At 31.2% G+C, this 17523-nt stretch overlaps 1 protein-coding gene across 3 annotated transcripts in view; it reads left to right on the top strand.

The window, feature by feature from the left end:
* CCSER1 (coiled-coil serine rich protein 1) overlaps positions 1-17523 on the top strand; it is an 899545-nt gene that overhangs the window by 484131 nt on the left and 397891 nt on the right. Inside the window, exon 10 of one of the 3 annotated variants that reach the window (XM_012774018.2) lies at positions 8521-9741. The exons of the other annotated variants lie outside the window; for them this stretch is intronic. Coding sequence (XP_012629472.1) covers positions 8521-8580 — 60 coding nt within the window. The 3' untranslated portion in view covers positions 8581-9741. Of the gene's footprint in view, positions 1-8520; positions 9742-17523 lie in introns of those variants that run through there. 3 annotated transcript variants of the gene reach the window in all.

Below are 17523 nucleotides of genomic sequence, written 5' to 3'. Positions count from 1 at the left end.
AGTGTTTATCAGAGAAAGAGTAAAATCTTGTGAAAATCTTGTACATTATGGATGATTCTTATATTGTTGCTTTCTTCCTAAAGCATCAATATTAGCCACAAATTATTCTTTACAGATCATTATAGATCATGTTTTCTTAGTATGAACGTCAGAATATATGATACTATAAGTCATTGTTAATATAATTTCCTTGAAAAGATAACTGTTGTTGTACATTTTTCTTAAGATAGAAAATAGAACACCCAGAAAACATTAATTATAATAATATCTATTAAAAATCTATTACTGTGACTAAGTTTAAAGGTTTGTACAACAAACTACTTCTATCTGGTAACAGATTCGTCAAGAGACTTGAAAACTAATGGTAGTGTGCAATGTGTGCTGATTTCTAATGCCCATTGCGAGAATTTTTAAAAAAATAAATTCACTGTGTCTCAGCCCAGGACTATAAACACAACAGTTCTTCTGATGAGGGAGATTGTTAAATAAATGATGAATGTGTCTTAAAGAATCAATGCTAATTTAACCTCTTCCACCTTCCTCTGTCTGCACAGAGTTAGTTTATTGAAAGAACAAAGAATAATTTCTTAGGTGTCACCTGTGTTATTAAAACAGGCTAGAAGATGAATAGATATGGTCAAGTAGCAATGTTGCCCATTACAAGATTACATTAAGAGGTAGGGAAGTTTTTTTCTAATTATATCTACTATATAAATAGATGCTTCAATATAGCATATATGCTGTCTATAAATATTTTATAGCTTGAACTAATGCAAAGAGCATTTTGATTAAAATATTTGGAAGTGAACAGCCAAAACACTGTGAAGATCGTATGTTCTAGCAGTGAAAAAATTCAGCTACTTTCATTAATTTGACATCTTTATGGACAGCTTGTTTTTTGAACTTCCTTTTTATGTTCTCCAGAAGATTGTCTTTTTAAATGTAGTTGATTGACTTTAAAAGTGTAAATTTTCCTTTCAAATTGACTCAGAATAGTCATAGGATTTTAAACTTTTTTATAGAGACAAATACACTAAAATTTTACATAAAGAAGGTTCTTTCATTGGCATGTGTTTTAAACTTAATAAGAAGTATTTGTTAGTCTTGAACTTGCAATTTTTCATATTTTAAGAGTTTTGAAGTTATGAGATATTTTTTAATATTTTAAACTATTATTAGTTACTGGTAATGTAAATATCATTAGGAGTTTTCATTTGACTATTTGAAATTAACTGAACTGTGTCACCACACATATTATTTTATCTCATTCACGTTGGAATAAGGCATAAATCAGTTTGCTAAGGGATGCTCATATTACTGTTTTTCAAATATTTTAACATACTTTCCAAACTTTGAGATTAGCTTTACAAATGCAGTTTTCTACTTATATGCCAGGAAAATAATAATACTATTTGCATTATGAATACACATCTTGAAAAAACTTTCTCAGTGAAATTATCTCTGTATTTCACAATCTCTGCTACTTTTCTCAGATTTAATTTTGGTGGCGTTCTGGGCGCAGCTAGTGTGCAGGGAGTTCTAAAAAGTATCAAAATAGTTTATCATGCCATATTCACATAAGAATAAGAATGGTTTGTTTTTTCCATAATTGTTTTGTTAGCTATTAGATAGAACAGATGAGTTTTTTGTCCTATGCTAATATATTATGTCAGCCGATGGTTTAAGCTCAATTCAAATAACTGAATAACTATCAGTTAGACTCTCTCATCCAGCTGCTAATAAACTGTAGTTTATTGAAGCTTTCTGTTTGGTTCTATTCATTGTTTCCATCTTTCTTAAATTCAGTACTTCTCCTTTGCATGTATGAATGTGCCTGACATTTATTAGGAAAAAAATGTCTTCCCTGTCACATGCTTCATGTATTTATATTAGCATTATCTCAAATATTTCTGTCTATTTTTTACAAATTGAAAAGAAACATGTAGGCTTAAAAACTGAGTTATATATTCTAGGTTTTCTTATGAATTATAATTTTTCATATCGCATTAAAGAGAACTTCCGGACAAGTTTAAAACATGGGAAACATGACCATCAACCACAGGTGCTCATTAGCATTTAATGGAGGAGTCACAGCTTACAGTGGTCTTGTCCTAAAGACATCACTTTTGAAACTCCATCCATGTGCTCATCCAACAAATGTTATTAATATTAAGGGACCTGTAGGAGCCAGGCTCCATTCTAGGTTCTTGGGATACATCCTTTAACCAAACAAAAATATTCCTGCATTGAGCTTGCAGTTGTTGAGGGCATACTTAGAATAAACAACAAGCATAATAAATAAGCACATGGTATAATGAATTAGAAAGTGGGAAGAGCAATGTGAAAAAGAAAAAAATAGCACAGGGAAAGGATATAATTCTAAGGGTATGGGGTAGGGGTTAGGACTATGATCAGAAATTTTAAACAGGGTGATCTGGGCCAGTCTAAGGTGGAGACATGAGACCTAAAGGAGGTGGAGGTGAAAATTACACTCGATTAAAAATCCTTTTGTGATGTGTTCCTTGAAGACAGACCTCTTGTGCTTTAAATGTATGATTAGACTTCATTGTATATGAGAATACCTTGTTTATCAGAGAAGGTGGGCCAATAAATGTAAACAAATATAAGAAACACTCAGTAATTACTTGGTGGAAAAATAAATTAATTAACGGACTCATGTTGTTTTTATAATTCTAAAAGTCTGTAACAAATTAGTACACATTTTTATTTTATTCACAAAAACATATAAATGTGGATATTGCTATACTACATTATTTTTCTATATTATTTTTTTATATCCATGAAGTCTTTTGAAGTGACTACTTTGTGTCTTTTAGAATGAAGTTTAAATACAAATCAGCGTAGACAACCAGCGATTTTAAAACATAAGTGCCAACATGCAGTTGTTTTTATAGCCTTGGTATTGAATGATTCTTTCTAAAATCCTGAATCTTTGTCTAGGAGCCAGGTCCTTTCTGGGTGGCCTCCAACTCTTTAATTCTGTGATGACTACATAGAATTAGTATTGGTTAAATGACAACCCTTTTGTTAAGAGAATTTGTGGTTGACATCCTTATGGGTAAAATAGCAAGTCTAGTTGGCAGCTATGGAAGTTCTTGTAATTATAAAAATATTCATTAAACTAAAACAATAAAAGAGCACACGGGAGAGGAGAGTGGAGGGAGAATGCAGAGTTGCTTGTCAAAGGGTACAAAGTTTCATTTAGACTGGAAAATAAGTTTTGAGATTTATTGTACAGCAGAGTGACTATAGTTAATAATAATGTATTGTGTATTTCAAAGTAACTAAGAATAAACTTCAAATGTCTCACCACAAAAAAGTGAAATGATAGATATGTTAATTACCTTGATACCCTTATTTGATCAATGCACATTATATATATGTATCAAAACATCACATCATACCCTATAAATATATACAATTATATGTCAATTAAAAATATTAAGTTTTTAAAAATTAAAAAGAACATACACGTAAGCATTTTTATATAGCTTAAATAGTAATGGCACATATCATATTTGCTGAAAATTATGTTCAATGATAGTGTTGATAAAAGAAAAGTAAATATTTGTTAAAAAGAAAATTTCTCCCAGCCTACTTCTAATTTCAACTTGTAGATTGCCAACTCTATAGGAAATGTAAATTTAAGTTCAAAATTTTTTAATTTTTCCTAGACAGTGTTAGAAGTCTTTTCAGGTATTTAGTGTGCTAAGTGGTGTTACATAATAGGAAGTCCCATCTGAAGGAATTTTTACCACACTTTGAAAAAATGTATAAATTTAGGGCATATCTAAATGTGTATTTATTATGCAATTGCAACTAATTATTATACTTTGTATGAAGTTAAGACTGAAGACATTGTTCAGGTTCTCGTTTAAAATAAATCTTTTATATTAATTCATTTCTATCAAAATACTACTTTCCTTTGTTGTCTACAATCAGGAAAAATCTGCAAACATGCATTTATCCTTGATATATATACATATATATATATCCTTGAAATATGTATAAATATCCTTGAAATATATTGAAATATATTTGTCATTGAAATATATGTATCCTTGAAATATATACTGATGCACACAAAAACAGTCTTCAACGACACAAATTATTATACACACACAAACTGTAGGACATAGTTACAAAAACAATCTGTGTTTCCTATATTGTTCTTATTATGGAAGTCAAGATTAGATGCAAGTCTATTAATTTTTGTGCATATACAATAAAAATTAATGGAAATAATGTCTTAAATTAACTTTTTAAATGGTTATTGGCATATTTATGGCCCAACTTTATTATACTTAGTGTAAATTAATATCAAAATAGTTTCTTTTCAAGGTAATAGTCAACTCCCAGAAGCACTAATTTTTGAATAGGCAGAAATAATTAAACCATATATATTCGAAAACAGTAATCATAATTTTTTCCATAAGATAGATATGGCAAAATTTTCTTTTTCACACAGCAGTAGCTCTTAGATTTTCATTTATGTCATGGTTCAGCCTTTGTTTCACTAGGCTGTCAGATTTCATTAATTAAATCACTTCATTCTTCCCTGTAGTTTTCTTGTGAGATATGCTATTCTCTTTGACAACTCTACTTGTACTTGATTTAGATACACAAAAGGGGAAAATATCTGTTGAGACCATTAGTTCTCATAATGGTCTTTGTCCATCAATAAGTTTTTCAACCACTTTGGGACTTGAGAATACCTGGATTATACCGTTTGCCAGTGAAAAAACTAATATTGATTTTAGGAGAAAAATACATTGAAATGTTGAGATGAACAGTGTTTCAAAATAAAGATATAAAGTTATTTTATAACTTGTCAATAGTCATAGAGAGCCAAAGTAAAAAAAAAAAAGTTCCATACATATTTGGCATCATAACAAATGAGCAAAGGAATAGGAATTTTCAGAATATTACATTAGAAATTTTCCTAAAAGAGAGCCACAAGTATGGTTAACCATATGCTCCATAAAGTAAGAATACTAGGAAATTATAATCTTTTGTGATGCCACTTTGTTAAGATGGTAATTAGAATTTCAAATTCATAAAGCTGAATTACTATAGAAAAAAGTGTAATTTGTAATTCAGAGCACTTAAAGAGTCAAAGTTCTATATATATCAGAATTATTTCAAACTTGTCACTATTTTATGAGTTTTGTATCATACATGGATTTATAGATTTAGATCTAGTCTATCAATTTAGAGGACAATTTGTTTAAAGTATGGTCTAATATAGAGTAATTTTCAGAAAGAAGAATAACTAGGTTTAGCATTTTCTTGCATTGGAAAAGTATATACTGGATATTGATGAATTGTTCACTTTCTAAGTCTAAGAAAGAGCTAATTTAGAATTGGAACAATTGTGTTTTTCAACTTGTTAGATTATATTAATATTAATTTAATATTGTTCCAAACATGCTACTTAGAATTCTTTTAAAATTTATCGGAAAGTTGATATAAACCCTAATTAAGTCTGAAAAGATGAACTTTTCTTCTTTGCAAGAACATCAGTAATATAATAGGAAACTAAAAGGAATTTGTGTCAATCACAAAAATACACAAAGATTACTTGCTATGAGTGTATTGTTGTCTATGCTTTTGAAAGTTTTTTCCCCTATATTGGTTTATCATACATTCAAAATACATAAATGTTGAATCATTATCTATAAATATATTATATGTATATGACATATGTGTATCCATCTATATTTTTTGCATTTCAAATATAATAAATATTATTTTACTGTAATATTAATAAATACATATTACTTCATAATTTAAATGACTGCATATCATTCAGTCATGAACATTTTAACATTTTTTACATCTCTTTGAAAATTTTTTCCTATTAAAGGACAACACTGTCACATGGCACATCCACTATAGAGGAAAATATTGAAAAACCGAACAAAATTACATATGGTTTTATCCTATACCTACTAATGCTATCTCTAGATATTTACCCTAAACATACACTTTCATATACACTAAACAAAATCTCCATTAGCTTTACCTTTATGGTCATTTTTTTTGTAATAGCTAAAAATGAAAAGCAACACAAATGTCCATTAATAAAGGGCTGTTTGATAATGATTCTTTCACAAAATGGAGGGCTACACAGCCCAAAACAAAAACAAGAAACACAAGCGAATGTCAATGATGTGACATGGAGAAACCTCTAGACTGTATTGATAAGTGAAAGCAAGCTGTGAAGCAGCTACATAATATTCTTTTTTATAATATTCATGTATGTACAGAAAACAGAAAAAAAGAAATGACAGTGTATCTGTACAGGAAATAAGAGAGCAGTGTAGAATAGCATGTAAGAAAGCAATGTGAGATTTCTGTTGAATAAATCTTTTATTTAATAATGTAGTTTTCATAGAAAAATAGAAAATTAAAGATTAAAATCTACTTGAAATAGATAACTATACATCAAATTGGTATCATAACCACAGAGAAAAATTAATTTTTAAGAAGTGATTTGGAACTCATTTCTCTGGTGATATACATCCTTATTGGTTTATAGTCTTAGGACAAAGAGAGTTGCAAAAAAAAGTCTAAAACTTCACTCGGTAGTAAAATTGTATTGCTACTCTCATAATAATTTGGAAGCTATTTATGTGTCTTATAAGATTCAACAAATAATTATATATAATGTTGCTAGTAACAAGTTATTTCAGGATGACACAATAGAAATATAACTATGAAAATAAAAAATTAATCAGAGATCTCTATAATGTTATATTCAAATTTTCTGTCTTCATAAACCTCAACTTCTGGTGACTAAAGACAGACAATAAATTAGAAATCAAAGAAATAAACAAGAGAATTCGAAACAGTGATAAGGGCCTGGAGGATATGAGAAAAATGATGAAATTAAAAGAAACCAGGTAAAGGGAAAGGGCTTGTGCTTAGAAAAGAGCCATCAGGAAGACCCTTCTGAGAATATTGCATTTGAGTTGAAACTCGAGTGATGAGTCAGCTGTTCATAGAACCAGAACAAGCGTCTTAACAGGAAAATCATAATTACCAAGAACAGTCATTTTTTAAGAGTTCTTTAGGATTCCTCACGTTGGTTTTGGTCTTACCATCTTATGTTTAGGATCTACACATTCTAATCTATATAGCACCACAGATAAATTTGCAAAAAAAAAAAAAGAAAAAGAAACTCACAAATCCTCAGCTTACATTGTGTTGTATTTCTAATTTAACACACACACACACACACACACACACACACATTCTAATCTATATAGCACCACAGATAAATTTGCAAAAAAAAAAAAAGAAAAAGAAACTCACAAATCCTCAGCTTACATTGTGTTGTATTTCTAATTTAACACACACACACACACACACACACACACATACACACACACACAGGCTCGCTAAGGCTTTGGGGATAAAAATCCACATTTTTCAAACCTGCATCATGACTGCCAACGTTTTATCCTTCTCTATTTTATTCCATCTAAACTGATCCATTATAAATTATCATTCATTGTTTCTGTTGTTTAGGTTTTATTTTGTTTTTTTAACAATTTTATTTGGAATATCCCTCTCCAACAAGATACCTTTCTATGCCAACCTCCAATTCCATATCCTTGATCTGACCATCCAAAGAAGACATGGTTTGTCTTTCCATAGAAATCCTTCAGCAGTTATGAATCCTATTTAACCTACCTTCTTGCAATGATCAATCCTATATGTTGTTACCCATTCTATATATTGACCTGTATGTGCTATATATTAACCTATAACCTACCATCCTGTAATACGGCTCATCTTTTCCTATATTCATATATATTGCTTTCATTAAAATTTTACATTAATTGGGAGCAGGTGCCATGCACTGTATTTCTTGGATATTATATTCTTTTTATAAGTATGACCAGCACAAAATGGAGTTCATTTTTTTAAAAAAAGGATGAGACATTTGGAAATGTTTAATTTCCTGTCACTTAAAATTACAATAAAGTTTAGAGATTAAAAAGTAATAATCATAATTGCTGCAGATGGACAAAATTTTGTTAGAGCTTTGTGTTTAGTACTTTGTGTGATGACTATGGTTTACAGAAATATCAGGAGAGCCACGTGAGATTTACTTAGTACTTAATTATTTAATTTTCTTGCAGTTTGTAAATTTGAGGAATGCATAAAGAGTTACATCAAATTTATTTTTGTAACTCTATTTATAACACCAAGGAAATAAAATCTTGCTAATTAATCTTCTCTGTTTCATCTTATGTTTGGTAGTGAAACATATTTAATTGGAAGTTGGGAGCCAGTAAACATTACTAATATAAATATTCTTTACAAATGTTAATAATAACTTTTGACTTAGAAAATCATAAATGGAACAATTTTGTATTGGTCTGAATTTTCTTTAAGTGTTTAAACATTTTAAATTTTCATGTTAAGTAAAATTTCATTTCATTTTATTAATTTCATTCATTTTTTTCTTTTTGTTTTCTTCTTTTCAAGGCCCTGTGGAATCCTACATGCACTGAAGGTTTATTTAAAACAATACATAGGCTAACCTAGGTTAAATCATTATTTGACGATAAGAAATACACCACTAATCTGTTACATGTTAAATATCGAGTAAAATCAATTTTTCCATCATTCTATATGTAACTGTTTCTCAGAATATGTATATACACAAATGTTTTCATTCCAAATACTTCACACTTTTAGCATTTGAAATCAATCACATAAAATATCAATGAATGAAGATTCAATTAACGTATTTGTGCTTTATTCTTACTGTATTTTTAAAACAAAATAGACTTTTATTTAGAAATTTTCTCTATATGCAAATATTCTAAAATGTAATATTCCACTTGGCAGTAACATTTTTTGTTCAATCTTTTCATCCATATTATTTGTCACTCTGGTTATCATCTTCATTTAATTTCATTACATAGTTTATGTACATTAGATAAATTTGAAAACAATGCCTTTAGTTGCCTCCATCTTAGTGGGACAGTTCCTATGGAAGAACTAAATTATCTATATAACCTTTTCTCCCTTGCGTCAAGATCAAAAGATGAAAGCAGTATGTCTTCAAATAGAATAAATAATGAAGTGTCTCATTCTAACTACAGAAAGTAAAATTCCTATTTATATCTTTAAATAGTTGAAGAAAGTTTACCAGATATTGACCTCATATTAAAGAAAGTTTCTCGAGTGTGTCATAGAAGGGGACTTCTATTGTGTCCTGTTTATTGCCTTCCTATAATAACCGACTTTAATTATCAAATGGCCAGGTGGCTCCAAGGTACTCCTGAATTTTGTAGTTTAAGTGACAGATGTAGACAGCCCAAAAGAATGGCTCAATGTTGTGGCAGGGGTTGGAGCAATAGAAAAGCCATAGAGCTAAGCAGAGGACAGCAGGTCTTACCGAGTTCTCTATATTGTGCAAACAGGTAATGACAAAATCATGGTTAATGGTGATAAAATTCAGATATCTGTTATAGGATTTATTAAATTATTTGAATTGTTATGTAAATATATAATATGAATAATAAATGTTAGGTATAAACCATGTTATTAAAATAAAATTATAAATATATTTATTTATACAAAAACATTGTATGTGCCCTTATTAATTGTGCCCCTTAAAATGCCTTTTTATGATACAAGATACAAAAACATTTTTGTTTCTCTAACAGTTTTCTAGAGTTGATTCTTTTATCCTATTCTTATCTCTTTATTGTCTTATTTTATATTTGAAACTTTAAATATAGATAATGCAGAACTCCATCCCTTTAAAATAAAGCACTCCCCTGGTAAAGATTTTTTTCGGTGTGAATGGTCAATACTGTATTATTTCGAAACTGTGACTACAGACAAAAAAAGGCACCTACCTCAAAAGGTACAATTTTATAATTGTTCTTTGACACCAGCAACTTTTCTGTCTTTCTTTCCTCCCTCTCTTCCTTCTCTCCTCTCCTCTCCTCTCCTCTCCTCTCCTCTCCTCTCCTCTCCTCTCCTCTCCTCTCCTCTCCTCTCCTCTCCTCTCCTCTCCTCTCCTCTCCTCCCCTCCCCTCCCCTCCCCTCTCCTCTCCTCTCCTCTCCTCTCCTCTCCTCTCCTCTCCTCTCCTCTCCTCTCCTCTTTTTCATTTTTTTCTTTATTTTCCCCTCCCTCCCTCCCTCCCTCCCTCCCTCCCTCCCTCCCTCCCTCCCTCCCTCCCTCCCTCCCTCCCTCCCTTCCTTCCTTCCTTCCTTCCTTCCTTCCTTCCTTCCTTCCTTCCTTCCTTCCTATGGAACCAATTCTGAATATACATCAACGATCATGTTTACATGTCAATAATTTTACTTTCAAGGGGAAATATTTTCAAATTTTCTCACAGTGTTTATTATACATTTGTATAATTTGTTCATTTAATTATTAAAATGATTTGCCAATATCTGGATAATTAAAAGTGAATTAAATATAGAGATTAATGGGAGTGTTGCTATTGTATTTAGGAAAATATGTGAGAACCATTGTAATTATTGTACTGTATTCTAGTGTGTAAAAAAGTCTATGGTTGATAATTATTTCCCAAAAGAGAGACAGGAGAGAGGCATCAGTATTTATTGATTCAAGGAAACGTTATATTCTACTATTAATGCAAGCATGTTTGTCCAAAATGCTCTCACAGTCACTAACTTAAAATAAAAGATGGGGGCAAACCTGATTGTCTCCATTTTCTAAATAAGGAAACTAGAATTTGAAGAGACTGAGTGATTTTTCACAAATTCATGTGACTTTTTTAAGAAAAAAATAAAGCCATAGATTGTGCCCAGGTGTTCCAGATGAGAAGTCAGGGTTTTATTTTTTTTTTCTGATTCCAAAATGCTGGTGGATTGCATGATTGCAGAACTCAATACAAAGTATGCATCAATTACATGCATAAATATATAATTACATATTATGTATACATTATGTATTCTTAAGATTGAAATTTTTAAATATTTCTTATGAACTAGGAATAATTGCAATGATAAAGATTTATTATGTGATTTCTACCTACTATGCCTAACTAAGATGTATAATATTTTAGTTAAGGAAATTATTTTATAATAATGAGAATTATTTATTCAAATGTAGAGAAATACTTAGAAGGAAAACCATGGATACTTTTGCTGGGTACTTTAACAACTATTAACATGTTTTATTTATATTTTGAATCATTCTGAAAATTTAATTGTAATGTTCTGAAATATATACATATTAAATGTTCTTACATATTTTGAAATGTAGGCAGTTATCATTTTCAGTTTTATATGACAATAACTGTTTTAAATGTTTTAATGAAGACTCTAAAATCATAAATGTTATACACGTATGATTTTATTATGACATACATAAAAACTTCCTTGCTAAAGTTTTTAAAATTGAATCATTTTTCTTAATTATCTAAGTTTGACATTGTCTAAATATTTGTTTATTTATAAAACAAAATGCTCTTCCTTTCTCATAGTTAACTTGTGACTAGAAGAAGAAATGTCCAGATTTAACAAAAGAATGTTTTTCATGTTATGTTTTGTGCTTACTTCTCTGTATAGGCCTCTCCAAATAGAGTTCTATTCTATTTTAATTTCTCATGTATGATTGCTCTCTCTAAAAACATATCTATATCTTACTTGGTATGTTTTTTGGTAATAGTAATCACCAGTATGATATGCTGGCACCTTAGAAAAACCAAAACAGTGATACTAACTAGTATATTTTCAAATATGTCCATTTCATTTGATATATTTAGTTGAAACTCATCCACTTGTCAAAGGATAGATTGATATATATCTCACATTGCAAAGAACCATTTTTATTTGTATTAATAAGCCTTAAAAATGCTAGAGTGTCCTCTGTCTTCCTACTGACATCTATTGTATATCTGATTCTGCATAATGGGGAAGAATAAGATAGGCTGTAAAATGGGGGAAAGAAGAGAAATATAAGCTTCTTTCTTATTTTTTCTTTTACCCCAAACCAAACATCCTGAATATATCTGTCTTACTCTGTTTTGTGAAGGCATTTTTCTACTTTTTTATTTTCTTCTTTGAATGCTCTGTGTGGATGTACATACCAGAAGTTGATGGACAGGAATCTGAACTGACAATAAAATATTTTCTGGTGATTCTTTTACTATCTGAAAGCTGTTTGTATTCTTAGTTTGTAAACATCATGATCAGATGTATACATACATTAGAAATGATGATTTACTAATTTTAAAGCTATCTTTTTTTAAAATGAACTTGGGTAAGGAGGAGAAAATTTGTAGGTAGCATCAACATTCTTTGGGAAGAAAGGGCAAGAGTTTCCTGACTCCCAAGAAAAGCAATGGCAAATGAATAATAATTTGATTCTGCTAGAGATGAGCCATTATAACAGCAAGGGTAAAATGATTGTTGCTGTACTTCCCTCTAAGATTTAGTTTTGTTTTTAAAGTTTCTTTATTTTAAAAATGTAAGACTCAAAAGATGAAGGAAGTATTCCTTCACCTCTGTAAGGAAGAATAGCCAGTGACTGAAACTTTGATGAATAGTCTGGAAGGTGTATGTACTAATAAATTTTGAATATAATGGTCTGGGAGAGTAAATAACTGGTATGGCTTCATACTCAGGCTCTTCATAGAAGTGTCTTCTTAATAAGGCTGGCAAGATTTCTGACCTGGGAAGAAATTTCCGTGCACCTTTTGCACTAAGAATACCAGAGTAAACTTGAAAGAACAAGTAACTTTGACGATAAATATGCTACACAAATTTTAATTTTCTTTACCTCATGGTTTATATATTTCTTAAAAAGGTACTGTGTTCGTATAAATTTAGGGTTTAATTTATATTCTTGGTATAATCTTTATAAAACATCATCTTACGATTTATGTTTTTGGAGATCTCTAACATCTGACTGCCATCTGGTTGTAGTCACATGAATTTTAAGATTAGGATCCTGAAAAGTAATGACTAGTCTCTTGAAAACTACTCCATGCATTTCAGTAAAGTACATGCAACATGAGTAAAACATTATATAGTTCAGTATATACTATTGTTTTTCTAATGCTTTGTTATCAGAATGTAAGCTTTAGAAAGCAAATAACTGATTTTTTTAATTGATTTAAAAAGTGAGGAGAGTCTAGTAGAATGCTGTCTATCCACTGGAAATTTATTGTTGGTTTTTAATTTAAAAAATATCTAATGCCTGGTGAACTAACACAAAGGATTGAATTGCCAAATCATATGCACACAAATCAGAGATCTTACCCAATATCAAGCTTTACTAATCGTTGCAAAGGTACTGACACTTAAGAAGCTCACATGGAGCAGGAACAGGTCTGGGACCTACCAGGCAGCTCTCCAAGGTCTTTCATCCTCCATCGAACATCCACTCTCTGATCCAGAATCAGAGATCAGATCTCCAGGTACAGTTTTGTGGGATTACCCCACACAGCAGAGGGAGTGTTTTGTCCATGACACAACTGCATTTTATATCCCAACAATGTGACATTTTCTGGGGAGCCATGCTCATAAATCCATAGAGTCTAAGTTCATTTTCTCAAATCAGTCCTTAACCAGGGACAGGCTATTGAAACGCAAGGACCTTCATTGTACCAAATATTATTAGTCTGTTTACCTGAAGGACTAATTTTTATGTTGGCAAAGAGATTAGAGGAGGTTACCTCCCTTCTTTTCTTTCCCCTGAAGACAAATCAGTTGCTTTAACTCCTTCCTCCTTGCCCCACTCCATTTCCACCAATCACTCTGAGAGTGGTATTCCATTGGAAAGGAACAGTAAATCTAGTGTTCTGGATTTTTCATTTCTCTTTCATTGTAAAGAAAACGCTTTATAGAAAATGTTTATCTGATTGAAACTGCAGTTATTTTTTTATTTCTCTTCTGTGTTTTGAATGTTTCAAAAAACAGTTTGAAGCAAGAGTTAGGAGATTGCTTTTCTTGATGATTATCTTTTATTTCCTTTTATTTTTCACTTAAGGCAAACTTTTAAGAATTGCAACTTTTGAAGGACAAGAATATAGTGATTCAATTGGAAAAAAGTAAAACTCAAAATTTTTCTGGATGTGTGCCATTTGATACTACAGAAAGTTATTTAAATTTATATATCATATCTTAAATTTTTAAAAATTTAAATAATCTTTTCCATTTGCTATTGATGCAAAATTACTTCTACTAGAGTAATAATCATTCAGCTTATTGGAATAGAGCATGTTCCTGCTTTATTATGTTTCCTTCCTTCAGTTATGCTATATACTTTATTATATATTTTATTTAATATAAAATGCCTTATCTCAAGATATTATAGATGTAGTTTTATTTAATTAGTTTTTAAAACTCTCTATTGTTTTATATTTCATTTTCTTCTACTTGGTATGTATCAAAAGTACAGAACAATTCCCATGAGAGAAAACACATAAGAAAACCTGAATCTAATATTTGCAGTCTCATTTATCTGTTCTCCTGCTGTTCCACAAACAGACTGTTTTATTTCTACCCTCGAGTCTTGGTGCTTTATTCACATAAACTCCCTGAACCTAGAGTGCTATTTCATCTTTCTTACCTTGTTCATATAAGAGGAAACCAAATTCCATAGGCCCTATGCCCCATCAACATATTCCATGGTTTCTCCAGTATTAACATAATTGAACTCCATTTTCTCTAAATCACACTGAAGTTCAATAATAGCTAACATTTTTGACTCTTACCATATGTCAGTTGCTGTTCTAAAAGTTTTACATGTTCTAAATATTTTAATCCTCACAAAAGCTATGATTTAGCTATTACTATTTGATACCCTTTTGGAAGAGAAGAAACTGAAATATAGAAAGTTATATAACTTTCCCCAAATTATACAGCTGGTAAGATTATAATCAAATATTCTGTGCACATAAACTGGAAAATGTGGAGGAATGGACAAATTCCTAGAAACACACACCCTCCCTAGGCTCAATCAGGAAGAAATAGAATTCCTGAACAGCCTAATATCAAGAACCAAAATTGAACAGCAATAAAAAACCTTCCTAAAAAGAAAAGTCCCAGACCAGATGGTTTCATACCTGAATTTTACCAGACCTACAAAGAAGAACTGGTGCCTATCCTGCAGAAATTATTCCACAACATCAAGAAGGAAGGAATCCTCCCAACACATTTTATGAAATCAACATCACCCTGATACCCAAACCAGGAAAGGATGCAACAAAAAAAGAAAACTATAGACCAATATCCCTTATGAATATAGATGTAAAAATTCTCAACACAATTCTAGAAAACTGAATTCAGGTGCTTATCAAAAATTAATCCATCACGACCAAGTGGGCTTCATCCCAGAAATGCAGGGATGATTCAACATATGCAAATCTACAAATGTAATTCGCAACATAAACAGAAGCAAAAACAAAGACCATATGATCTTTTTAATAGAGGCAAAAAAAAAACATTCAACAAAATTCAACACCCTTTTATGATAAGAATGCTTAACAAAATAGGCATAGACAGGACTTACCTAAAAATGATACAAGGCATATATAAAAAACCCACAGCCAATATTGTACTGAATGGAGAAAAATTGAAAACATTCCCACGTAGAATTGGAAGGTTGCCCTCTATCACCACTCCTATTCAACATAGTGTTGGAAGTCCTATCCAGAGCAATCATACAAGAGGAGAAAATCAAGGGCATCCAAATGGGGGCAGAAGAGGTCAAACTAATACTGTTTGCTGACAATGTGATCTTATATATAGAAAACCCCAAAGATTCTGCCATGAGACTTCTGGAATTGGTAAACAAATTCAGCAAAGTCTCAGGTTACAAAATCAATGTACAGAAATAAGTAGCATTTCTATATGCCAACAAAAGTCAAACTAAGAACCAAATCAGAGACTCAATACCCTTCAAAATAGCAACAAAAAAAATAAAATACCTAGGAATATATTTTACTAATGAGGTAAAAGACCTCTACAGGGAGAACTATGAAACACTGAGGAAGGAAATAACAGAGGATTTAAACTGGTGGAAAACCGAACCATGCTCATGTTTGACAGAATCAACATTGTTAAAATGTCTATACAACCCAAAGTTATCTACAGATGCAATGCAATCCCTATTAAAATACCCACATCATTTTTCACAGATCTAGAAAAAATAATTCTACTCTTCGTATGGAATCAGAGAAGACCCCACGTGGCAAAAGCAATCTTAAGTAAAAAGAATAAATTGGGAGGCATCAACTTACCAGACTTCAAGCTATACTACAAGGCTATGGTTACTAAAACAGCATTAAATTGGCACAAGAACAGAGACCTAGACCAATGGAACAGAACTGAAAACCAGATATAAAACCATCCTCATATAGCCATCTAATCTTTGACAAAGCAGACAAAAACATACACTGGGAAAAAGAATTCTTATTCAATAAATGGTGCTGGGAAAACTGGATAAGCACATATGGAAGACTGAAGCAGGATCCATACCTTTCACCTCTCACAAAAATCAATTCATGGTGGATAACAGACTTAAACCTAAGGCATGAAACTATAAGAATTCTAGAAGAAAATGTTTGAAAAACTCATATAGACATTAGCCTACAGAAAGAATTTATGAAGAAGACCCCCAAAGGCAATCACAGCAACAACAAAAATAAATAAATGGGACTTCATCAAATTAAAAAGTTTCTGCACAGCCAAGGAAACTATCATGAGAGCAAACAGACAATCTACAGAATGGGAGAAAATAATCATGAGAGCAAACAGACAATCTACAGAATGGGAGAAAATATTCCACGTTATACATCCGATAAAGGGCTGATAACTAGAATCTATATAGAACTCTGGAAAAATCAGCAAGAAAAAAACGAACAACTCTATCAAAAAGTGGGCAAAGGACATGAACAGAAACTTTTCACAAGAAGATAGATTAATGGCTTACAAACATAAGTAAAAATGCTCAACATCTCTAGTCATCAGGGAAATGCAAATCAAAACTACAATGAGATATCACTTAACTACAGTGAGAATGGCCTTTATCAAAAAGTCCCAATACAATAAATGTTGGTGTGGATGCAGAGAGATAGGAACAGCCATGCACTGCTGGTGGACTGCAAACTAATACAACCTCTTTGGAAAGCAGTATGGAGATACCTCAAAGAACTAAAAGTAGAACTACTGTTTGATCCTGCGTTCCCATCTACCCAAAAGAACAAAGACATTCCATAAAAAAGACATCTGCACTCAAAAGTTTATAGGAGCATAATTCACAATTGCCAAGATGTGGAAACAACCCAAGTGCCCATCAGTATGTGAGTGGATTAATAAAATGTGCTATATATATACACCGTGGAGTTCTACTCAGCCACAAAAAACAATGGTGATCTAGCACCTCTTGTATCATCCTGGATAGAGCTGGAACCCATCCTACTAAGTGAAGGATCACAAGAAAGGAAAAACAAGCACCACATGTACTCACCATCAAATTGGCATTAACTGATC

The sequence above is a fragment of the Microcebus murinus genome, chromosome 29, assembly GCF_040939455.1.
Source record: "Microcebus murinus isolate Inina chromosome 29, M.murinus_Inina_mat1.0, whole genome shotgun sequence".
NCBI classification, from domain to species: Eukaryota; Metazoa; Chordata; class Mammalia; order Primates; family Cheirogaleidae; genus Microcebus; species Microcebus murinus.
Note: the sequence above shows the minus strand (reverse complement) of the source record. Positions and strands in the feature narration are given on the sequence as shown.